General features: G+C 36.6%; 1 protein-coding gene and 1 long non-coding RNA gene across 3 annotated transcripts in view; one reads left to right on the top strand and one right to left on the bottom strand.

Moving 5' to 3' along the window:
* The window catches only part of LOC129508984 (uncharacterized), a 56,673-nt gene extending 42,028 nt beyond the window's left edge, over window positions 1-14,645 (top strand). Inside the window, exon 3 of the long non-coding RNA XR_008664260.1 lies at window positions 12,182-14,645. This is a non-coding gene — a long non-coding RNA (uncharacterized LOC129508984). The remainder of the gene's footprint in view (window positions 1-12,181) is intronic.
* Window positions 1-27,115, bottom strand: part of OSBPL1A (oxysterol binding protein like 1A) — a 223,488-nt gene that overhangs the window by 152,681 nt on the left and 43,692 nt on the right. For both annotated transcript variants that reach the window (XM_055324315.1, XM_055324316.1), the window contains 3 exons: window positions 14,656-14,767; window positions 10,366-10,451; window positions 9,063-9,207 (listed from right to left, as the gene is read on the bottom strand). In XM_055324315.1, coding sequence (XP_055180290.1) covers window positions 9,063-9,207; window positions 10,366-10,451; window positions 14,656-14,767 — 343 coding nt within the window. The remainder of the gene's footprint in view (window positions 1-9,062; window positions 9,208-10,365; window positions 10,452-14,655; window positions 14,768-27,115) is intronic.

Here is a 27,115-nt window from a genome sequence, read left to right as displayed (position 1 = left end):
TCAGTAGATGTAGAAAGAGCATTTGACAAGGTAAAACATCTATCCATGAGAAAAAAACCTCAACAAAGCAGGTTTAGAGGCAACATGACTCAACATAAGAAAGACCATATATGAAAAACTCACAGCTAATATCATCCTAAATAGGGAAAAATTGAGAGCTTTTCATGATGGTCAGGAGCAAAATAGGGATGTTCACTCTCACAACTTTTACTTACATAGTCCTAGAAGTCCTGGCTGCAGCAATCAGACAACAAAAACGAAAGGTATCCAAATTGGCAAGGAAGAAGTCAAACTTTCACTATTTGCAGATGAAATGATACTAAATATATAACACCCTAAAGACTCTAACAAAAAACTGCCAGAATTGATAAATTCAATAAGGCTGCAGGATATAAAAATCGACATACAGAAATTTGTTATATTTCTATACACCCATAATGAAGCAGCAGGAAGAGAAATTAAGAATTCACTCTCATTTACAATTGCACCAGGGATCCCTGGGTGGCGCAGCGGTTTGGCGCCTGCCTTTGGCCCAGGGCGCGATCCTGGAGACCCGGGATCGAGTCCCACGTCGGGCTCCCGGTGCATGGAGCCTGCTTCTCCCTCTGCCTGTGTCTCTGCCTCTCTCTCTCTCTCTCTCTCTGTGACTATCATAAATAAAAAAAAATAAATAAATAAAAATAAAATAAAAAAAAATACAATTGCACCAAAAGCAGTAAGATATCTAGGAATAAACCTAACCAAAGAAGTAAAAGACCTGTACTCTGAAAACTATACCACACTGATGAAAGAAACTGAAGACGACACAAAAAAATGGATAGACATTTGTGTTCATGGATTGAAGAATATTGCTAAAATGTCTGTACTATCCAAAGCAATATACACATTTAATGCAATCTCTGTCAAAATACCAATAGCATTTTTCACAGAGCTAGAACAAATAATCCGAAGATTTGTATGGAACCACAAAAGATCCTGAATAGGCAAAGCAACACTGAAAAAGAAAAAACTGGAGGCATCACAATTCTGGACTTCAAGTTACAATGATGGAGTAATCAAAACAGTATGGTACTGACACAAAAACAGTCACATAGATCAAGAGAACAGAATAGAAAACCCAGAAATGAACTCACAATTATAGAGTCAATTAATCTTCGACAAAGCAGGAAAGGCTATACAATGGGAAAAAGAATGTCTCTTCAACAAATGGTATTGGAAAAAATGGACAGAAACATGCAAAAGAATGAAACTGGACCACTTTCTACATCATACACAAAAATAAACTCAAAGTGAATTAAAGACTTCTGAAACTGTAAAAATTCTAGAAGAGAGCACAGGCAGTTAAGTTCTCTGACATCAGCCACAGTAACTTCTTTCTAGGTAATGTCCTGAGGCAAGGAAAAACAAAAGCAAAAATAAACTAATGGGACTATATCAAAATAAAAAGCTTCTGCACAGCAAAGGAAATAGAAAAATTAAAAGGCAATCTACAGAATGGAAGTATTTGCAAATGTTATATCTGATAAAGAGTTAGTGTCCAAAATATACACAGAACTTATAAAACTCAACATCCAAAAGATGATAATCCAATTCAAAAATGGTAGATGTGACCAGACATTTCTGCAAAAGAGAAATGGCCAATAGGCACATGACAAGATGTTCAACATCACTAATCAGGAAAACGCAAATCAAAACTACAATGATACGTCACCTTACATCTATCAGAATGGCTAAAACAACAGAAAAAACAACAGGTGTTGGCAAGGATGTGGAGAAAGAGGAACCTTCCTACAATGTTGGTGGGAATGAAAACTAGTGCAGCCACTCTGGAAAACAGTATGGATGTTGCTCAAAAAGTTAAAAATAGGGGATCCCTGGGTGGCTCAGCGGTTGAGCACCTGCCTTTGGCCCAGGGCGTGATCCTGGAGTCCCGGGATCGAATATCGCTTCGGGCTCCTAGCATGGAGCCTGCTTTTCCTTCTGCCTGTGTCTCTACCTCTGCCTCTCTGCCTCTCCCTCTCCCTATGTCTATCATGAATAAATAAAATCTTAAAAAAAAGTTAAAAATAGAATTATGCTATCAACCAGCAATTGCACTAGTAGGTATTTACTCAAATAAAAAAAATACTAATTCAAAGGGATACATGCACCCCAATGTTTAGAGCAGCATTATCTACAACAGCTGAACTGTGGAAACAGCCCAAGTATCCACTGATGAATGGATAAAGCAGATGTGGGATATACAAATACATACACACAATGGAATATTACTCAGCCATAAAAAATGAAAGCTTGGCATTTGCGAGGACATATGTTAAGTGAAGTAAGTCAGGAAAAGACATATACCATATAACTTCATTCATATGGGGAATTTAAGCAGTAAATTAAACATGCAAAGGCAGAAAAAAAGAAGTAAACCAAGAAACAGACTCTTAACTATAGAGAACAAACTGATGGTTATCAGAAGGGAGGTGGGGATTAAGGAATGCACCTGTGATGAACACCAGGTGTTCTCTGGAAGTGTTGCATCTGAAACTAATTGTACACTATATGTTAAGTGGAATAAGGAGCACCTAAGTGACTCAGTGGTTGAGCATCTGTCTTTGGCTCAGGTGGTGACCCCAGGGTCCTGGGATCGAGTCCCACATCATGCTCCTTGTGGGGAGACTGCGTCTCCTTCTGCCTATGTCTCTGCCTCCCTCTCTCTGTTTCTCATGAATAAATAAAATCTTTCTAAAAAAACTAAAAAATAAAAACTTAAAAGTTTACCCTTCAATGTTAAATCATTCTGTAAAATGACTATTGATTTTAAAAGGTAATCAATTTTTTTCCAGTTTTATTATTTTGTTTTTCATGATTCTTAAACCTTAAATGCACATCTTTAAATCATAAAGGCCTATCTTTCTATTTTCATTATAGGGAAATGTAGCCATAAAGTGCTTTTAAATGTTAAATATGATTTTAATGTATTATTTGTAAGAGTATGTTGTATCTATCATTCTGCTACTTTCTTTATTCAACAGTTTTCTTTTATCCACAACAATATATATGTAGCTCCCATCTTATTTTAGTACTGCTGTAAGTATCAAATCAAACCAGTTTACCTAAGTACTCAGACTTATCTCCACGTTTTTACTATTTTAAGGAGCTGAAATAAACAGCATAGTACATACCCACTGGTGTTTATATGAATGTTTTTTCATGTGAATGCGTTTTATTTTAGGTTTATACTTCTATGTGAAGTCTTTAGTCATATGCTTTTCTGCCATCCATAGATTTTTCAAGGAGTGTCTGAACCTTTTTGAAATTGAATTCTCTTACCACTGAGTTTTAATGGTTCTGTATATATTCCAGATACCTTTTCCCCATTTTGTGCCTCCTTTATCAAAGATTGACCACAGAAGTATGGGTTTATTTCTGGGCTCTCTATGCTGTTCCATTGATACCTGTGTCTATTTTTGTGCCAGTATCATACTGCTTTGATCACTAGAACTTTGTGGTAGATCTTGAAATCTGGAATTGTGATACCTAAAAATTTTTTCTTCTTTCTCCAGATTGCTTTGGCTTTTTTAGGGTCTTTTGTGATTTCATACAAATTTTAGAATTATTTGTTTTATTTTAGAAGGGGCACAGGGGAGGGGCAGGAGGAGAGGGAGAGGGAATCTTATACAGGTTCCATGCCCCGTGCAGAGACCGCGTGCAGAGATCAATGCAGGGCTTGATCTCACAACCCGGAGACCATGATCTGAAGTCAAGAGATAGACGCAGGGTGCTTAGGTGGGTTGGTTGTTTAAGCGTCTTACTCTTGGCTTCAGCTCCTGTCAAAATCTCAGGGTCCTATGATCTGACCCTGCATCAGTCTTCCCCTCTGCCCCTCCCCCCACTCACACATGCTCTCGCTAATAAGTAAAAAGAGACAGAAGTTTAACCGACTGAGCCACCCAGGTGCCCCAAAATGTTGATATTTTGATAGAGATTGCATTAAATCTGTAGATTGCTTTGGGTAGTATATACATTTTGATATTAGTTCTAATCTAGGAGTATGGAATATCTTTCCATTTGTGCCATCTTTACCTCTTTCTCATTGGTGTTTTAGTTTTTGAAGTAACCTCCTTGGTTTATTCCCAGGCATTTTATAATTTTTGGTGCAATTATAAATGGAACTGTTTTCTTAATTTCTCTGCTTCTTCATTAGTGTATAGAAATATAATAGATTTATGTATATTAATTTTGTATCCTGCACCTTTACTGAATCATTTATCCGTGTCAGTAGTTTTCTGGTAAATTCTTTAGAGTTAGTATGTATAGTATGTCATCTGCAAATAGTGAAAATTTGACTTCTTCCTTATCAATTTGGATGCCTTTTCTTTTTCTTGGCTGCAGTAGACTAGACTAGACTAGGTTTAAACTAGCTGGAATTTAGTATCCAATAGATGATGGGTATCTAAAATCACCTATTACTATGTAGACAGCTAACTGCCCCATCATTATTTACTTAGTTCTTTCCTCATCCACTCTTCATGCTACCTTTGTCTTCTACCAAGCTCCCATATATACATGTTTAATTTCCAAACCATCTGTTCATCTTCATCTACCCTAATATCAAGATCTAAGTGATATCCATTCCATTACTAACTCTGTATGCTGACAGTTCCCAAATTTTTAGAGAGCTCTCTCTCCTAAGCACAAACTTCTACTTCTGATGTCTTAGATTGTAGAATAGTATTTCAAATTTTAAAGAGCTTAAAAACCAAACTTCTAATTCCAGCCATTGTTAGTCTACCCTACTCTCCACTCTTACCTTCTCAGTAACTGGAAATTCCGTTTTTCCAGGTCCTCGACTAGAAGACTGTAAAGTCACCCTTGATTCCTGTCTTTCTCATATCTCACATACCCAAGCCATCAGAAAATCCTGACCACTCTGCCTTCAAAATACATATTTTATATATATATATATATCTCCAACCACTTACAACCATTTGTATGGCAGCTATCTTGATCCAAGCCAATATCCTCTCTGACCTGATTATTCCAATAGCTTAACTGCTTCCCTTTTTCCTCCTTGTCTCCCTAGGATCTATTCTCAAAACAATCAATGATCATTTTTTAGAACCTAAGTCTGATCACATCATTGCTGCATTCTAAACCCTGCCACATCTTCCTATCTCACAAAGAGTAGGAGCCACAATTCTTAAAATAACCCTCAAAGCCTCTCTAACCTCCTCCTCTGACCACTCTCCTCCTCGCTACTCTGGACATACTAGTCTCCTTGCTTTTCATGACACACATCACATATACTCATGTCCACTGCCTATGACCATCCTCATTGCCCAGATATTGACACTGCTTGTTCCCCTCACTTCAAGTTTTACTGTTCTCACAGCTTTTCCTGCCACCTTTCACAAAGTAGCAACCCTCTATAAACCCAATACACTTTTTAAAAAAGATTTTATTTATTCATGAGAGACAGAAAGAGGCAGACACAGACAGAGGGAGAAGCGGGCTCCTTGCAGGGAGCCCAACATGGGACTGGATCCCTGGACCCAGGATCATGCCAGATGCTCAACCCGTGAGCCATCCAGACGTCTCACACCCAACACACTTCTAATTCCTGCCCCCTCCCTTCTCTGCCTTTTTCCCCTCTCCTAGCACAAATCTCATCTGATATAATTTTTGCTTTTAACTGGCCCTTTCCTATTAGAATGTAAGCTCCCGGAAAGCAGGAATTTGCTTTTTCCCCCCCCACTGCTCTAGATCCCTAGTCCCTAGAATAGTATCTAGCACATAAACAATACATAAACAATACATATTTGTTAAATAAAGGAATGTTTTACTTCTCATAGGTTCAGAATTAGTCTTTTTATCCAGCAGGACAAACCCCTCTGCTTCTCTTCCATTTTAAAATTCATTGCCCTGGACTTTTCTATATAAATGAAAGGTAGGCAGTCAAGTCCTATGAAAACCCTTTGAGGATTCTGCCTGGGGTTGCTTTGAATTAATTTGGAGAGAACTGTTAGCTTTTTAATGCTGAGTTTTTCCCACCAAGAACATGGTAGGTCTCTCCATTTTTAGGTCTTCTTTTATGTCCTTCAATTGGAACATGTTCCTTTTTCTGCTGTTACCAAAGCATTGCATTTTTTAAAGTTACATTTTCTTACTGTCACAATTAAATCATCAAGCTCTTTTTCTATTACATTAGTCCTCTAACTTTAAAAACATGCTGAAATCCCTCTGCCTAAAAAATCTTCCTCTTGGCCATGAAACCATTCCTTCTGTTCGTAAATAGTGCAAAGAAGCAGATAAGTAGTGCTGCCTTAGCTTCCTCACTGCCTACTCAATCCTTACCTCTAACCAGCTGTTGCTCAACTACCCAGTGGACACTACCCTTTCAGAAAGGACCTTTGGGCACTGAGTCACTCAATTCCACAGCCTTGTCTAAATGTTTATCTTTTTCAGTCTGAATACCCAAGACACCTGTAGTAGCTAAGTTGCACATGACAACAAATACACCCTTCCCTTAACTCCACATTCTATCTCTTCCTTGACTTCCACAGAACTGGTATTTCCCTCACATCTCCTGAGTGCTTTCCCTTCTCTATTGCCTGGTTTCTCTTCTTTTATTACAGGAAGAACCTATATTTATCCTACAGATACAGGGAAAGCCTCTCTGGGGAAGACAATTTGAGCTAACTCTTAAAGTGAGACTAGAGTTTACCAAATATACAAGCAGGAAAAATGCATTTCTGGCAGGGAGAAGAGCACACACATGGTAAGGAAAGCATGGTTAACCATAGACTCAAATAGTTTGGTATGTCTAGAACTGTTATGTCCAATATAGTGGACACTAACCACATGTAGTTATGCAGTGGTTTGAAATACGGCTAGCTCAAACTAAGATGTGCTGTTAAGTGTAAAATAACACACCAGATTTCAAAGACTTAGTATCAAAAAGGGGATGTAAAAATCTGTTTTTCACTGATTACATGTTCACATGGTTTTTTGGATATACTGTTTTAAATAAAGCACATTAAAACTAATTTCATCATTTTTTACTTTTTAAATGTGGTTACTAGGAAACTTAAGATTATGTATGTGGCTCTTGTTATATACCTACTGGATAGTGCCAGTCTATTGTATAAGGGCCAAAGGAAGAGAGGGGAGCAGAGAATTCAATTTTCTTTTTTCCTTTCTACTCCTATTGAGGTCAATAAAAGTTCAGGCCCTAACTACCTCTCACCTAAGACCAGGTCAATATGGTCCTTATTTTTAAAAAACTTAAAAAAAAAAAAAGTATTTTATCTCTCCACTACTCCTCTATTTCCTTATCATGGTCCCCTGATAACTTCCAAATTAAGGGGTAAAATGATCTGGCATATAATAAGGCTTTCCACCATGCAAGCCTAATCTGCATGCATAGGATTACCAAGTAGTGCTCCTCTTCATGTGTGTAGATGTGCTAAACTGAGGATGTCATCTAAATGTAACTTGAATTTTTTACCTTAATGACCTTGTCATAATCTTCGCTCTGCTTTGAATACCCTTTCCAGAATTTAAAGATTTTATTTATTTATTCATGAGAAACACAGAGTGTGGCAGAGACATAGGCAGAGGGAGAAGCAGGCTCCCTGCAGGAAGCCCAATGCAGAATTCGATCCTAGGAACCCAGGATGCCCTGAGCCAAAGGCAAACACTCAACCACTGAGCCACAGAGGTATCCGTTTATATTTGAAAAGAAAAAAATATATATGGATAGGGCCTTTTGTTAGAGATTTAGAGAGGATTTTTTTTTAAATCCTACAAGGACTTCAGTCCATATTAAGTATCTATTCCTTCATGAAGCCATTTCTAATTACCCAAATCTTTAACAAACATGCAACATTTAGAAGGTGTCACATGCTATACATTACTGTAGGTCCCAGCTAAACCAGACAGTGAAGTATTAGCCCTGCCTTTAGGAATCCAGTCTCATGGGATGCAGTAACATATGCCAACAATTACCATGGAGTATAATTTTGGCAATCATGGAGGTGAACAGAGGGTTGTGGTGGACCACTGCCAAGTCAAGTCCTAATGATGCTAGGCAGAGGGAGGCATCCTAAAAAATGGTAATAGCACTAATGCAATGATCCCCCCTCTGAATACCCAAGACACCTGTAGTAGCTTCTCTTGTGGTTATCTGATCCCATCTCTGATACTGTCACGCATGTAGAGTTGAAACTCATTACTTATACATTCCATACTTGCAGATGTGCTTATTTCTAAAATTTGTAACCCTAAAATCAATACTTACTACAATTTCTTGGTCATTCACAGGCAAGTCCAAAGTGGTAAAGAACAAGGTGACATTCTGCCTTTTTGTTTCAGTTCTCAAACAGTAAACAACTTTCCCCATCACAGTCTACCTAATGCCACGTTTTCAATATTTTTGCTTTTTGTTTTGCTGTTGAAACTGGCCACCAAATATGGCATTGAATTGTTATCTAGTGTTCCTAATTACAAGAGGGCTGCGATGTGCTTTATGGACAATATAATGTATCAAACTAACTCTGCCCAGGCATGAGTGACAGTGCTGTTGGCAAAAGCTCCCACGTTCATGAATAAACATTATATGTTAAATAAGATGTTATTAATAGTAATACATACAAAACAAGGTTATGTACTAATCAATATAAAAATGTTGTGACCAGAGCCTCTCAGGAACCTAACTCTGTATTTTCCTTAGGAGGAATGGCTCAGTATTCGTTAATTCTCTGTTCACAACAATTGGCAAAACATAACTACCTTAAATAATGAGAATCAACTGTATTTTTTTTCTCTCAAGGGTGGAACTCTATCTTAATCTACTGCCTTCTATGGAGTAGGTATTACTAAACAGTTAACTCAAACTAGGAAGGAAATTAGTTTATTTTTTTTTCTTTTGTGTGAATGCCTTGACTTCAAAATTAAGTAAGGGCCATAGAGTTTAACAAAGGCTGGATACTAAAACAAAGCAATTTTATATGGCACTGACTTATTTTTATAGCTTCAAAATGACCAACAAAGGCTTTTACTGACATGCTTACCATTTTTGTTCTTCAGATTTGGGTCAGCTCCACTTTTTAGAAGTTTTAAGGCACACTGCTTATGAGCACGGTAAGCTGCACAATGCAAGGGTGTATTTCCTAACTGATCCGAACAATTAACATCAGGAGGATTAGGCCTGTTGAGCTAACAAATGAAGAAAAAAAAAAGCAATGCAGAATTACATGTCAAATATAGACTTTCTCCTATAAAGCACATTAAGGTGTTACTGAATGATCTGGTGGACGCTCCAACTACAGACCTGATGAAGACCATAGCTCTAGGAAGTCAAGAGCTTCTTGCCCACTAAACCAGTGAGTCCGCATCTCTCTCCACGTTTGTCCTCAAGTTGCCAGGAGATCTCAGGTCCCACATTCCCCTGACAACAGACACCACACACTACACCAAAGCCACCCCACCCACCCTTGGACACTGAGATTTCACTAAGATGTGCTCGCTTCTACCAGTCTTGTGACTCACACTTGGGACAGAAGTACAAAGCGGCCTACCATAGACAGTCATTCAGAAGAGTTAAAACCATAAACGTTAAGTGTGTTAAATGTTAAAGTTCTATAGAATTTGTTGTTCCCAACTGACTGCTTCAAAAACTTCTTTATATAGTCTACATTTCACAAAGCTTAAAAAATGTTTTAGGCACTTTACTTGGAAACCAAAGAGGCCTTTTCAAATGAGCTGAAATAACTTTAAAGCAAATGGCAATGCTTCAGTCTTGAATTTAGAACAAATTTGGTTTCATGTTTAATGAGACTAAGTGGAAAATGGAAACTGGAAAGTAGGTCTTCAAAAGGAAAAAAAGAAATGGGTAAGTTTTCAGTCTATTCTAACATGATATAAAATTCCCAAATATTGTCCCTTCCATGTATGTTACTTTCTAAAAGTATAGCTTATCTTTCAGAAATTACTGCTTATCAAAATTAGAGAAACTTGTTCCTTTTTTGGATCCTATATTTTGTTTCGATTTTAAATTGGCTTAATCTGGAAAAAAAATTATCCTTACATTAAGTATCTGCCTTGAAAAATCAGTTTCTTAATCCACCAAGTTTTCAGTAGGAGGTGGGGGTTAAATCAGAAATTCAGAGAAAAATATAATCATTACAATATATCCTGCTTAAGCTATAATTATGCCAAGAGTTTTTGGATATTTAAGGATTTTTTTACTATTACTATAACTATTATAACCTCCTAGATTTTGGTCCTACAACTGGACTAAGTCATGAAGTTAACATTAAGTCAAAATCTTCCTGGAGGGTAAAGAACTAATACACATAGTTGCTGCTGTTTTACCAGAGCTATGAGTTCTGCTGTTCTGCCCTCTCTTGCTGCTGCCAAAAGTTCTTCTTCAAGCTTTCTTTGTTGAGTCCTTTCTACAGCTGCAAAAAGAAAGTACAGTTAGAATCCTTTAGCAAAATCATTACAAAGATATATGAATGAACCATTAATGGGGGGGAAGTCACAATGTTCTGAATTAGAATTCAAATGCATTTAAAGACTTTATCGTTATCCTTAATGCCTTACATTTCAGATAGCAGAGTTCAACTTCTTTCAGCTTTAGACGATGTTATGTTTTCAATTCAGAGGACTTTAAGTATCTTACTACAATACCCATCACAAATAATTATGACTTACTTTTGCATGCTGAAATACTATTACAGATCTGCCTTGGAAAGGTAGATACATTGAGGACTAGCATTCATACCTTCCAGAACCTTAGAATCTGAAAAGTAACAGTAAGAAATAGCACCAGTAGGAAGATGTACAAGCTGTGTAACTAAGTAGATTCATATGTACTTCTATACTTCCACCTAATATAACATTTTAACAAATTCTATAGCACTTACATGCCAAGTGCTATTCAAAGCACTTTAAAAAATAACTTCTGGTTATAAAATAAGTCACAGAGAAGAAAAAATACAGCATATGGAATTCAGTCCTTACTGTAGTAACCTTATATGGTGACAGATGATAACTATACTTATCATGGTGAACACCTGTGCAACATATATGCACTATGTCGAAGCACTATGTTGTACACCTGAAACTAACAGAACACTGTAGGTCAACTATACTTTAAAATTAAATTTTGAAAAAAATATATTAACTCATGAAATCCTAACTATGCTATGAAGTAGGTGTTACTATTACCCTGATTGTACACATGAAGAAACTGAGGCACTAAGAAGTTAAGGAATTTTTTTTAAAGATTTTATTTATTCATTCATTCATTCATTCATGAGAGACACACAGAGAGAGGCAGAGACCTAGGGAGAAGCAGGCTCCCTGTGGGGAGACCCATGCAACTCAATCCCAGGACTCCAGGATCACAACTGAAGCTACCCAGGTGTCTGAAGTTAAGGAATTAAACCAAGGTCATACAGCTGGAAATGGAGGAGCTGGGATTTATTTGAACCTGGGCAGGCTGGTTCTAGAGACCATGCTCTCATCACTACTGTGCTTCTTAAATTACACTTACAGGGAAAGAGAGCAACCGGCAATCCAATTTAAGAGACTGGAATATGCAATAAGGTCTCTTTTTGATAGGTTTTATTCTGTTCTGGCTTATAAAAAAAAAAGCAGCAATCTTATAAAAAGGCTCAATCATCTCATTTAAAACATGTCACAAAATCCTGTGCAAAGGCTTCAAGGGAGTAAAACTATAAAAGATTTCTCAGGTCTTCCTAGCTGAAGTCAAGTCATGGACAAAAACACTGGTTGGGGAACCAAGTGACTGGGACAACACTGTGATTGCAATCTTAAACACAGCAATAACTGGAACTAGTTTAGTTTTAAGAAATAACTAACATTCCCAATGTACCATCATCTCCTATTCTCACATTTTTATTTCCACACCCAGACTCCCTCTTCCACCTCAGAGGAAGGCACCCAAACCCTAACCTGTGCATATGCATTTAATATACTTGAAATGCAGGCAAGAACCTAGCAAACGTACTTCATTAACAACAGGCAATCACCATTTTGCAATCTCCATAGTAATAAATGATCTAAGGCAGAAATTATGAATGTTAAAATGACTGATCAAAATATTGGTCAAAAAAATAAAAAGATTATTGGTAAACAGGAAATTTATATTTTCTCCCCACAGATTATTACTTACAAAGGAGGGGCAGTACCTTTACCGTGGACCACTGAGTTATCAGAAATAACATTACCAGTAACAGAACAAAATGACATCATGTATTCTCCTACTGTGAAGCACTGGTGAAAGATACAACCTCTCCATTCCTGCCATAAACCCGTATCCTGAATCTAATTATATGAAAAGCAAAAAAACCAAAATGGAACAAAAACAAAAACAAACATCTACAAATAATTCTACGACCCGCCTTCTTCAAAATGGTCAAGATCATGACAGACAAAAGCTAAGGAATTATTCTAGATAAAGGGCACTAAAGTAATGTGACAACACAATGAGATTCTGGATTGGATTATGGATTGAAGGGGAAATTCTACAAGGAACATTCGGGCAACTGACAAAAATCTGAATATAAATTATATGTATTATATTATTCTGTAATAATATTTTTCTGAAATTGATCATTTTAGTGTGATTATATAACAAGATATCCTTGTTCTTAAAGGATACACACTGAAATATTTAGAGCTAAAGAATTAGTGACTATAAATTATAAACAATTCTGCAAAAAAACTAAAATTAGTAAATAACATTAAATAACATATAAAAGGATGTGACTGGTGAATCTAAATAGAGGACATGTTCATGTCCTATTCTTGAAACTTTCCCATAGGTTAGAAACTTTTCAAAATAAAATGAAAGACAAATGGTATGTAGAAGAAGGTATTCCTCTTTAGTGCCTGACAAGTAGTAATCTACCCTTGTCCAAGTAACTAATCATGCGAACTCACTATACCTTGAAATGCAACCCAAGCCATTATTACATGCACAGGACCAAAAGATAACTCCTGGCACTCCACCAACTTAGTCAACCTGGCTCTGGTCTGGCGCAAATAAGACCACAATGTAACAGTTCTTTATATACGTAAGTATGATTTGGTTGTACTATTTCCTATCTCTAATGTATTATCCTACCATGTGGTTCCTGTTCTACTTATAGTCTTCGAAGTTAGATGCACTCCCTGAAGTCTGGCCCATTTGAGGCTATATGCACAAATTCTGTCTGGCTAATGTGATCTCATCAGAGAAGAATCAATTAAGTTTCTACTTCCATTTCCCAGGCTGGCAGCACTTTATTAGCTGACAAATCATAATGTCCATAAGTCAACTAGGCCCTTGTCCTTATCAGTTCTGGATTTGGGGAGGCAGTAAAACAGGTCTTTATGATTGGCCCCATCAAATGGCAACTTGTCAGACTAACATTCCACTCTGATAGGAGAACCTCAGTTCCAGGTTCTTGTCTTGTTACAATTAACACGACAGGGGCACTTGGCTGGCTCAGTGGGTTGAACATGCAATTCTTAATCTCAAGGTCATGAATTTAAGCCCTATGTTGAACAAAGAGATTGCTTAAAAAAATAATAAGATGACAGGACACAGTCAAGAAAAGGACCTCGTCCTCTCAGATCACAATATATTAAAGGGCAGGGATCACATGTAATATGTGCAATCTCCCCCAAATCACATAATATAGAGCCTTACAGAAGATGTTTTATGTTGATATGCTTGTTCATTTTAAATGGAAGGGTTTTATTACAAAAGCAAGAGTGAGTTAAGACAGTGAACTAAGGATTCTGAACAAGCAGACATTATTTGAACTGGAAAACAAGAGAACATTTTAGTTTTCAGGAACTGGAAAGCAGTAAAAAGATACTGGTTTTTACATAGCTAAAAAATACTAATTAAGAAATACCCTTTAAATACAAAATTAACTTGCCTTTCTCCGAATTACAAAGCAAAGAAACACAAGATATGTGCTTTCTATTATAAAGTAGAAATTAAGAAATCTCTTCTCTAGCATAGAAATACTACCAAAAAAAAAAAATAATAATAGTAGTAATTATAGCAAAGTCGTGGCCATTCAGAGGATGGCCTAACACATGAGTCTCCCAACATAAGCATCATAATGTTTGTTTTGTTCTTAGAAAAACTGTTCCAAGTTATTGCAGACTCCTATCTTCTTTAACACAATTTAATACCTGAAGTTCCTAACAATGATGCTGATCCATCAAGAAATTACTGTTGGCTGCTGTCCTACAGTGACATCCTCAGGACAATGGAGCCAGCCAGATGGTCTTCCCTGCTAGCTGCACCTCCTTCTCTAGCCTGCACTTCTGTATTCCTTCATTATGAGGCTTCTGCAGCTCACTAGCCATATTCCTACTCAGGTTTCTCCTTTTCTACGCTTTATTTTGTTAAAGGTTTGATCATACAACATAATGGCAAATTTTAAAAATGTTTTAGTTTGAGGGTGTGAGGAAACTCCTAATTTTGTGGCTAATCAAAGACTCCAAGATTACCTTATCATTAGAGCATAAGCTCAGTGTCATCTACTTGGGTATCCCAGAAGCTATCTACATACATTTTTTACCTTGCCAATTGCTAAAATAAATGCTGTTTATATTAAGATCCATAATGTTTACCTTCAAGCATGTTTCTGATTTCTTTGTCAAAAGTGACTTCTTTTGCTGTCTGTCCACTCCCATTAACAACAGTAGCATCTGCATTATATTCTAAAAGAAGCATTACCAATTCCTAAAAAAAAGCAGAGAAACTGTTTTTAGCGATTAAACTAAAACTTTATTGTATGATATCCCTTTTCTTAATTACTAATTACTGCTAAGCTTCTATAATCGCCACCAGTACCACAGGAATCCATGTAGCACATCAATTATGTATACAGTAAGGGACTACACTAACTACAAGAAGCTCACCGCAGCCCATCCTTGCAGAACACACAATTGAATAGTGCAGGTCCACTCAGATGCACATTTTCTAAATAAATACAACACACTACTGTAAATGTATTTTCTCCTTAGTATTTTCTTAGTACTGTCTTTTCTCTAGCTTCCTTTACTCTAAGAATAAAGTATATAACACATATAACATACAAAATATGTGTTGATTAACTGTGTGTGTTAATCAACAGCAGGCTCTTAGTAGTTAAGTTTTGGGAGAGTCAAAGTTACATGTAAATTCTCATCTGTGCGGGGCTCAGTGCCCCTTCACCTGTGTTATTCAAGAATCAACAGTATTACAGTTCAACTAACTGTAATAACTGAAGCTTGCCTAAACAATTGCCAATCCACAATTGACACAAACTTCTATAACTGATTTTTTAAGTAATCATGTGATTGTTCTACCAAATTGATTCATGTGGTTAAACTAAATGTATAAGTTAACAAAGACATTGTTAAAATTATAGCAGGTAACACATTCATTTAACATTATTCATATAACCCCTGTTGGGAAAAAAAAAACTGCCCCACAGACCTAGGTTTTTAATTGACGTGTATAAGATACAGATCATCTTCTAATGTGACTGATATAGACTGATAGGATACACCACCAAAGGAATGGCTTGTAATGAAGCAAACAATCTCCTAAAAAAGTATTCAACAACAAATCATCATTCACATTTACTCTAAGCAGTTAACTGCTTTTAGGAATTTCAAACTAATTGGTAACATATGTAAGTCCAGTACCACTGGTACAGTTCATTTATACAACAGGGCAGGAGAAATGCAGAACAATGCAAATTTGCAGAAGCATATTAGAGATTTGATGTTTAATGTTACTGGAATGTATAGCACCCACAGAGAGGATGGTGGCAACACGTCCTCTTTCATTCTACATGAGGGCAACATGAAACAGTGCTATTCTAATGGTCAGGCTGATTGTGCACGGATATATACAGAGTGATATCCTGTGTCATTACATGTTATGTTTATCCATGAGTTACATTTTTCCTTTTGGTTAAAAAAATTTCCTATATTCTTTTCATAAATTTTTTGTACTAAGAAATGCTTGAATACATCTAAAAAGCACAAAATAAGTAGAAAACAAAATACTCATCGTCCTAGTCACTACATAACCACTATAAACATTTTGGTGTATTACTTTGTAATCCTTTTTCTTATGCATAAGTTTGAGACTTTTTTTAAAAATATTTATTCATTTGAGAGAGACAGAGACAGAGAGAGAGAGACAGAGAGAGAAAGCATGAGTTGACGGAGGGGCAGAAGGAGAAAATCTTCAAGCAGACTCCCCCATGGAATCTGGAGCCCGATGTGGAGCTTAATCTCACAACCCATGAGAAATCACGGCCTGAGACGAAACCAAGATTCAGATCCTGACAGAGCCACCCAGGCTCCCCTGAAGCTGTTTAAAAAAAAAAAAAAAAAAAAAAAAGATTTATTTATTTATTCATGATAGAGAGAGAGAGAGAGAGAGGGGCAGAGACACAGGCAGGGGGAGAAGCAGGCCCCATGCCGGGAGCCCAACACAGGACTCGATCCCGGGACTCCAAGATCATGCCCTGGGCCAAAGGCAGGCGCTAAACCACCAAGCCATCCAGGGATCCCCCTGAAGCTGTTTTTTAAAATATAATTTTGCTTATATGACAGTTGCTTGTGTGATACCCCCATTTTCTAATATATCATGTATTTTCCAGGATATAGTATTTATGTAGTTGTCTATATAATGCATTACTATAATACAGCTAACTACTATTCTATAAAATATATTACATTTAAAAATAGAAAAATTATTGTCTAATATTTTAATAAAATGAATTCTAATAAAATCTTAGCATTTCCTATCATCTTAAGGGTAGCATTTTGGGGGAAGTGTTTTTGTACTAGAAAAGAATGTAAAACAACCTACAGAGTGATAGAAAATATTTATAAATCATATATCAGATAGGACTTGTATCCAGAATAAACCACTTTTACAACTCAATAGAAGACAATCCAATTTAAAAATAGGCAAAGATAAAATGAATAATTGGAAAACTAAGAAAAATAATTCCATTTACAGTGGCATCAAAAGAAATAAAATGCTTAGCAATAAACTCAACCATGAAGGCAAAAAGACTTGGACCCTAAACCTTTAAGACATGGCTGAAGGGAATTAAAAATAGCATAAAAGCAAGGCGGCTAGTGCACACAGGTAGTAAGATTTAAAATTTATATTAAGATGTGCAAACCACCCAAAACAATCTATAAATTCATTGCAATACCTTTCAATTCCTATGGAATCTCAAGGGACCCTGAAAAGCCAATCAGTACTTGGCGGGGGGGGGGGGGGGGGGGATAAGATGGAGATCTCACACTGCCTAATTTCAAAACTTACCTCAAAGCTATAGTAATCAAAACTGCGGTAATGACATAAAGACACATAAACCAATGGAACATGATAAGAGTGTCCAGAAATAAACTCTCACATATATGGTAAAATGATTTTCAATAAGGGTGCCAAGACCATTCTAAAGGAAAAATTCCAACAAATGGTGCTGGGAAAACTGGATATCCACCAAGCAAAAAAAAAAAAAAAAAAAGAAAGAAAGAAAGAAAAGAAAGGAGTCAAAGATTTGTACCCTACCCCATATACAAAAATTAAAGCAAAATGGACCAAGACCTAAATGTAAGATCTAAAACAATAAACATCCTAAAAGAAAACAGCAAGAAGTTTCGAGACATTGGATTCTATAATTTTTTTTTTTTGGCTATGCTACCAAAAGCACAGGCAAAAAAAAAAACAAAAAAAAAAACAAAAAAAAAACTGGACTATATTAAAATTTAAAACCTTGTACCTCAAAGGGTATACACCAAGAGAGTGAAAAGGTAATCCAGAGAATAGAAGAAAATATTTGCAAATCATCTATCTGATAAATGTATATCCAGGATATATAAATGACCGCTAAAACTCAACAAAAAAAAACCAATCTGATTTAAAAATGCGCAAGGAATATGAAAAGGCTGCATACTATATGATTCCAACTAGAAGACATTCTGGAAAAGGCAAAACTAGAGACATTAATAAAAAAAAGATCAGTAGTTGCCAGAGAGGCTAGGATAAGGAGAAGAATAAGTAAGCAGAGCACAGAGGCAGTGGAAATACTCTGTAAAATGGTATAATGATACACGCATATTATATATTTGTCCTAATTCAAACAGGATTTAACCTCAGGTAAACTATGGACTATGGGCAGTTGTGTTAACACAGGTTCATCAGCTGCAACAAATGGTCCACTCTGGTGGAGGATGCGGATAATGGGGGAGGCTGTGCATGTGTAGGGATAGAGCACATGTAAGAAATCTCTATCTTCCTCTGAATTTTGATGTCAACATGAAGCTGCTCTATAAAATTTAAGTCTTCAAATTTAAAGAAGTATTTTAAATAAATGGGCAAAGGATTTCAATGGACATTCTCTAAAGAATGGCCAACAAGCATACAAAAAGATGCACAACATTTGCATTACAGAAATACAAATAAAAACCAAATGAGATAATATTTGGTAACTATTATAATGTCTAAAATTAAGAAGGCTGATGATAAAAGTGTTGGTGAGGATGTGAAGAAACTGGAACCTTCCCACAATGCTAGTGGGAATGTAAAATGGTGCAGATGCTTTGGAAAAAAATTTGACAGTTCTGCAAAATACGAAGCATAGAGATTCTATATGATGCAGCAATTCCACTGCTAGGTATATACCCAAGAGAAATGAAATGAACTACAAGATCTTACACATAAATGTTCAGAGCAGCATTATTCATAGTATCTGAAAAGTGGAAACCATCCAAATGTCCATCAACTGATGAGTGGGTCAAATGTCCATACAATGGCATATTCTTTGTCAAGAAAAAACAATGAAGTATTAATATATGCCATGTCATGAATCTTGACAATATTACACAAAGTAAAAGAAGCCAGTCGCAGAAGACCATGTATCCTATGATTCCATTTATATGAAATGTCCAGAATAGGCAAATTCATAGAGATAGACAGATTAGTAATATCCTGGGGTAAGGGGGAGGGGTAACAGAGTTACAGGATTATGTGGTTTCCTTTTGGGGTGATGACAATGTTCTAAAATGGATTGTGAAAAAAAATAAAAAAAATAAAATGGATTGTGTTGATGGTTGTACTGTCAACATATCCAAATCACTGAATTGTGTACTTTAGATGGGTCAACTGTATAGTGTATAAAATCTCAAAGTTGCTTAAAAAATGATTAGAATTACTCAAAACTGGTAGCACATGGCACATTTAAGTTAAGCAAGGTTATCTCTCATCCTATTTAATACCTCATCTAATTGTCTTATGCCATTTTTGCGACTGCACAGAATTATCCTGATATGATCTTCAGGAAGACTATAAAAACTAACGGGGAGCTTGAATGATATAAATACCCAAAGGGAGAGTGAATGGTATGAGCAAAGGTACAGAGAAATACCATTAGGGAAAAAGAATATACTTCAATAACATGGAAAAAGGGTACAGAAGCAACAGGGCAATGTAGAGCGTGAAGAGTTGTTACATACGATTTTAGAGAGCTCAGGTTCTCTGAATGGTAAAGGGATATGCTTGAAAGGTTTCAGAGGAATGACATCAGACCTCAAGTTAGAAAGATCGTCGGATCACTGTATGAGAAGACTTAGAGCAAAAGTTCTCAGAGTGTACTTCCCTAGACCTGCAGTATTAGCATCACCCATGAAATCTGCAGAAATGTAAATTCTCAGGCCCCATCTCAGACCCAATGAATCAGAAATGCTGAGGACAGGGCCCAGCAACCTGTCTTTTCAGAAGCCCTCAGGTAAGGAATACAAGCTTTCAGGCAGAAATGATGTTAGAAAAGGCTGTTATTCCCTGAAACAGAATTAGAAAATAGAAGGCATTTTAAGAGACCAGTGGCCGAATTTCTAATCCAGGGACATCAATGAAACACCCCAATGGCTAGGTCGGTGTTGATTTTTAATGCCTTTTTGAGTAGAAGAGGTTTTTTAATTTTAAGAGTCTGTTGCAGGATCATTATTCTTATGTTCAGGAAAAAAAGTAAGCCTAACTATGCTTCTCTATGCCAAAATTAAAGACCATCCTGACTTCTTAACCACTTTGTCCAGATGGTAAACAATGAGTTGTCATCTTTCTCTTCATCTCCCAGGATCTGGAATTCCTAATCCAGTCCTGCGTAGTCAGTGGTGCTCTATGGAAGTCTGGCTCCATCTACTTCCTCCTCAGAGGCACACCTTCCATCGGCTGAAGATGTGGTTCTCTTCTGAGCCTTCCATGGCTCTCCACACTCTTGTTATTCACTTACCATGCTGAAGCTCTCACCATTATGCAAGACCCTCCACAAGAAGGAACCAACTTAGATAATGAATAGCAAAGGGATCCCCAAATCAGAGCTGACATTAGGATACTGACTGGGAATCCCTGCACAGGGTAGAATTAAATTCTAACTACAAAATTAGAAAATTGGAGAGATTAGAAAATCAGAGACACAGAAAGTCCAGGTAAAAAGTAGGGAGTTTGTTCTCCAGTGGAGACAGCAAAAAGGAGGATTTAAAGTAAACTGTATTTCAATGACCAACTCAAATACTGTATAAGGAGCATATGTAGAGGAAGAAGAGTATCACTTTAGAAACCTGAAATTTCAAGATAACCTGAGGGCAGGTAAGTGTGCCCACCATGCAGCAGAACAGAGGATGTGGATGCCTGGAGAGAAGTAGGAGGTCAAAACACAAATTTCTACATAATCTCCCAGGGAAAATAATGAAGCTATAAAAGTACATGGGTTTTGTTATGGGGAAAGTTTCAAGGGAAAAGGGAAGGATGGTTTAAAAGAAAAAAAAAAAGTCAGAGGAATACCCATAATGAAGGATAAAGGAAAAAAGACAGGAACAATAAAAGTAGCCAGATATGCAACAAGACCGTACAACAGCTTCTCCCAGATAAGTGATCACCTTTGTTAGAATATAGGTACAGAAAAACTGAAAACAGAAAGCCTTCAAAATAGTAAACCACTGATGACCTTTAAGAAAACTATCCGTTCATGAGGAGAGCCAGGACAAAGACTATAAAGAATCAAAATAATCAAGTGCTAAGGAAGTTGAAAAAGGAAAATTAGATACATTTTAATAATATTCTTTAAAATTCAGAACTAAAACATGCATCTTGCTCAGAGAAGGTACCCTTCCAACCCTGCCTCAAGTAGCACTTACCCACTTAGAAGAGGAGTATTTACTTTGAGCCTGATACCCTGTCTTTTTCCTTCTTTAAAAAAAAAAAATAGGCACCACATTGTATGTTAGGTCTACTAGTACAAAGGTTAGAGCAAAACAAAATTAACGTAACTGTGAACCACGCCCCTAAACTGCCCTAATCCACTCTGCTCTGCAAACTGTCATTCCCTCACTGTACCATTTTTTTTTTAAAGATTGTTTTTATTCTTTCATGGGACACACAGAGAGGCAGAGACATAGGCAGAAGGAGAAGCAGGCTCCCTGCCAGGAACCCAATGCAGGACTCAATCCTAGGACCCCATGATCATGACCTAAGCCACAGGCAGAGGCTCAATGAGAAGTCCCTCACTGTACCATTATTATGCGCTCATCAGACAACTCACCTAACTCAGATGAAACACTTGAAAAACTTCCATACCCAGGTTGTTTTTTTAGTAACAGCTTTAGGACATAATTCACATACTATAAATTTCACCCTTTTAAAGTGCACAATTCTGTGGCTTTTAGTATATTCAGAGTTGTGTACCATCATCACTAGCTCATTTCAGAATATTTTATCACCCCAGAAAGAAATCTTACCCATTAACCACTCCCCAAATCTCTTTTCCCTAAACCTCTGGCAACCACTAATCTACCTTCTGCTTCTATAGATTTGCCTATTCAGAGTATTTCTACAAATAGAATTATTCAATATGTGGCAGCCTTTTGTGTCTGGCTTCTTTCACTCAGCACATTTCCAAGGTTCCTTAGTGCTGCAGCATGTATCAGTACTCTATTCCTTCCTGCTGCTGAGTAAGACTCCAACCATATGTGTGTACCACATTCTATGTATCCCTTAAAGATTTAACAAATATTTAGTCTGTATCCACCTTTGGGCTACTATGAATAATGATGCTATGACCATTCCCATGTTGATTGCTAAAGCTTTTTTTCTTCCTGTAAAACTAATCTACTTCAGGGGCGCCTGAGTGGCTTGGTCGTTTAAGTGTCCAACTCTTGATTTCAGCTCAGGTCATGATCTCACAGTTCTAAGATTGGACCCCATCTCTGGCTCTGCACTGGGCATAAAGCCTGCTTGGAACTCGTTTTCCTTCCCCCTCTGTCCCTCCCACCTCCTCCCTTTAAAAAAAAGTCTACTTTTAACAGAAATTCCACATGAAAATTTTACGTCTTGTAAAGCAATCTCAACGTAGGTTTCATGTTTCAAAGTTAGAAAAAAGAAATAACTTCCATAAATTATGCTCATTGAACTGAACTCTTAGAATTCAGAAGTTCAAGAAACCTACTTCAGTAATGAGCTATAACTTCAATATAATTCTAAGGAAAATAGCAGAATATTTTATGGGGAGAGGGGCTTCATTATGTGGATACACTGTATTAGAGAAAGCAGGGAGATGTGTTATAATATTTCAAATATAGCTATCAAAAAATATGCCATGCATGTATGGCCAATTTATAACAAAGGAGCCAAGAACACACAATGGGGAAAGGACAGTCTCTTCAATAAATGGTACTAGGAAAACTGGACAGTCACATGCAAAAGAATGAAACTGGACCACCATATCACACTATACACTACACAAAAACTAGCTCCCACCCAGAAACCATTAAACTCCTAGAAGGAAACATAGGTGGTAATCTCCCTAACATGTCTTGGCAGTGATTTTTTAGATTTGACCCCAAAAGCAAAAAATTAAAAATGAAAAGTTAAAAAAAAAAAAGAAAAGCTTCTGCACAGCAAAATAAACCATCCACAAAATGAAAAGGGAACCTACTGAACGGGAAAAAAATATCTGCAAATTATGTATCTGATAAGTTAATATCCAAAGAGTTCCTACAACTCAATAGTAGAAAAACAATCCAATTAAAAGATGAGCAGGGATCCCTGGGTGGCACAGCGGTTTGGCGCCTGCCTTTGGCCCAGGGCGCGATTCTGGAGACCCGGAATCGAATCCCACATCAGGCTCCCAGTGCATGGAGCCTGCTTCTCCCTCTGCCTATGTCTCTGCCTCTCTCTCTCTCTCTCTCTGTGTGACTATCATAAATAAATAAATAAAAATTAAAAAAAAAAAAAGATGAGCAGAGAGGGGGTGCCTGGATAGGCATCTGACTCATGGTTTCAATTCAGGTCATGATCTCAGGGTCGTGGGATCAAGCCCCATATCGAGCTCCATGCTCAGCATGGAGTCTGCTTAAGATTCTCTCCCTTTGCCCCTCCCCCTACTGGAACTCTCAATCCAAAAATAAAAATCTAAAAAAAAGAAAAAAAAAAAAGATGAGTAGAGAATTTAAATAGACATTTTTTGAAAGAAGACATACAGATGGTTGACATACACAAAAAAGACGTTTAACATCACTAATCATCAGTGAATATAAATCAGAACCACAATGAGATCACCTCACACCTCTGAGAATTATAGTTACCAAAATAACAAGTGTTGGTGACGATGTAGGGGAAAAAAGGGAATTTGTGTGCCTGTTGGTGGGAATGTGAACTGGTACAGCTAACGAATATAGTATGGAAGTTCCTCAAAAAATTAAAAATAGAACTACCATATGATCAGGCAAAGCACTTCTGGATATTTATTCTGGGTATTTCTGTAGAAAACAAAAATACTAACCAAAAAAAAAAAAATCAGCATACCTACATTCACTGCAGCATTATTTACAATAGCCAAGATATGGAAACAATCTAAATGTCCATCAATGGATGGATGGATAAAGGAATTGTAGTATATACATAAAATGGAATAATATCCAGCCATTAAAAAGAAAGGGATGTTGCCATTTGCAAATACATGGATGGAACACAAGGGCATTATGCTAAGGGAGTAAGTCACAGAAAAAAAAAACAAATACTTTATGTTACTTATAGAAATCTAAAAACAAAATGAAACTCATAGAACAGACTAATGACTGCCCAATTTAGGGGATAGGGGATGGGCAAAATGAGCAAAGGTGATCAAAAGGTACAAAATTTCCAGTTATAAAGTAAATAAGTAATTGGGATGTAAAGTACAGCATGGTGGCTAATAGTTAATACTGTACTGAATATGTGAAAGTTGCTAAAAGACCTTAAAAGTTCTTACAAGAAAAAAAAAATGTAACTGTATGGTGACAGATGTTAACTATATACTTATTGTGATTATGCAATACATAATGAGCCTTATATAATGAACCTTATGTTGTACATCTGAAATTAGTATGTTACAAATCAATTATACCTCATTTTTTAAAAAAGATTTTAAGTAATCTCTACACCCAACATAGGACTTGAACTCACAACCCCAAGATTAAGAGTCACATGTTCCACTGATTGAATTAGCCAGGCACTCCTGTTATACCTCAATTTTTTTAAAAAAAGTTCTACTTTTTAAAAACTAGGACTTTAAAGGGTAAGTTTTAATTATCCAATATCCATACACATGGAAACAATTTTCCAAACTTAGACAAATAAGAAGTATTCCTCAAAATCCAAATTTTTACTAAAAAACATCAACAGAGGTACATCTGAAAAATGATGCATGACTTCCTAGGATCATAATAAGAGCAAATTTAAGGCTAGATTTGATATTTAAAAAGACAATTATTTCTAAACAAATGAAAGATATGATACCCAATATTCAATTAACATTTACTATGTAATTATGTAACAGACACTGTTCTAAAAGTTTTACTTTTATTAACTCATTTAAATTTTCACAAAAATCCTAGGAGATAGATACTATCTATTATAACACCTCTTTTCAAAGATGGGAAATCTGGGGTGCCTGGGTGGCTCAGTCAGTTAAGCATCTGCCTTCAGCTCAGGTCATGGTCCCAGGGTCGAGCCCCACATTAGGCTCTCTGCTTCTCCCTCTCCTTCTGCTGTTCTCCCTGCTTGTGCTCTCTGGCACACACACTCTCTCTCTTAAATAAATAAAATCTTCAAGAAAAATTAAAAACAAAGATGGGAAATCTGAAGCACAAAGGTCTGTACGTGTTATACAGTTACATGAAATCATGAAAAAGGTACAAAGACATACCAATCTACTATACAAGTTCAACAAACTTCAACCTACAATGAAGCCCACAAGTGAGCAAGTCTTACTCAGGCTTACTGAACCTCTACAAGTTTTGAGAAATGTCACTCTTAAACATGAATCGATAGCCCATTACAACTTGAGATTTGAGATCTGATCAGCGCACAAAGGACTAAGACGGAGACAGAGGAAAAAAAAAAAAACTTGAGACAAAAATGGAGAAAACCTTTAAAAAAACCCATAATATCCTCAGAAAATGAGATTATTTCCTTGTTAAGAAATAAAGACTACAAAAAAGAATATTCAGAGAAAAATATTCTTTAAAATTAACAAATTAAATATTCAATAGAAAGACTAGATGGTGGATTTGACAATCACTTTCAAAAAACAGGAGTGGGGTAAATAAGAGAATATAGGTGAAAAAAAATCAAAAAATTAGTACAAAATTAATCATGAAGGTCTTTTGTCTATAAGGTAACCTGGAATTCCAAGAAGATAAAACTGAATAGAAATACACATGCACAGCCACATGTAGATTTTTTTAAGAGGCCACACACAAAGTAAAATCTTAAAGATTTTTTTTGTTTTTTTGCCTTTTTAAGAAAGAAGATTAATCGATTGATTGACTGAAGAGAGAGAGAGAAAGAATCTCAAGCAAACTACATGCTGAGCACAGAGCCCAACATGGGGCTTGATCCCACAACCCTGAGATCATGACCTGAGACAAAACTAAGAATGGGATGCGTAACTGACTGGTTTCCCAAGTGCCCCTGAAAGACTGCTAAGACATGCTAAACATTAACTGCTACATGTAAGGCACAGGCACACGATCGACTTAACACTTAGGTATCACAGTCTCTGAAGTTGCCACAAGAAAAGACTGTTTCATAAATTAACTGGGACCTGCACATTCCACCTGGAATTTAGAAAGCTGGAAAGTGCATCACCCTCCTTCAAATAAAATTTTTAAAAAAGAGGAAAAAAACAGATCATCTACAAAATGATTACTTTGCCTGAACCCAGGCAACTGAGATGGCATGACAACCAACTGCAGATCTTGTTTTCTTGTTGTTTTTTTCACACAAGTTGAAGGTTCACAGCAACCCTGCATCCAACAAGTTCATCAGAACCATTTTTCCAACAGCATTAGATTACTTCATGTTTCTGTGTCACATTTTGCTAATTCTCACATTATTTCAAAAACTTTTCACTATTTTTTTTTAAGATTTTATTTAGTTATGAGAAAAACACAGAGCAAGAGGCAGAGAGAGAAGCAGGCTCCCTGCAGGGAACCTGATGCAGGACTCAATCCCATGACCCCGGGATCATGACAAGAGCCAAAGGCAGAAGCTCAACCACTGAGCCACCCAGACGCCCAAACCTCTTCACTATTATTATATTTGTTATAATGATCTGTGATCACTAATCTTTAACATTACTATTGTTATTGTTTTGGGATACCATGAACCATGCCCACGGAAGACAGCAAACTTATCAATAAATGTTATGTGTATTTTGATGGCTCCAGGGATCAACCACTCCCCATCTCTTCCTCCTGGGGCCTCCTCCCTAGTCCCTGAGACACAATATTAAAGTTAGACAATATTGAAGTTAGTAACTCTACAATGACCCTTAAAGGTTCACTCAAGTGAAAGAGTCACGCACCTCTCTCTTTAAATCAAAGGTCAGAAATAATTAAACTTAATGAGGAAGACATGTCCACAGCTTGGATAGGCTGAAAGTTAGGCTCTTGGGCCAAACAGCCAAGTAGTTAGTACAAAGGAAAATTTCTTGAAGGAAATTAAGAGTGTTACTTCAATGAACACACAGTAATA

The sequence above is a fragment of the Nyctereutes procyonoides genome, unplaced genomic scaffold, assembly GCF_905146905.1.
Source record: "Nyctereutes procyonoides isolate TBG_1078 unplaced genomic scaffold, NYPRO_anot_genome, whole genome shotgun sequence".
Lineage (NCBI taxonomy): Eukaryota > Metazoa > Chordata > Mammalia > Carnivora > Canidae > Nyctereutes > Nyctereutes procyonoides.
Note: the sequence above shows the minus strand (reverse complement) of the source record. Positions and strands in the feature narration are given on the sequence as shown.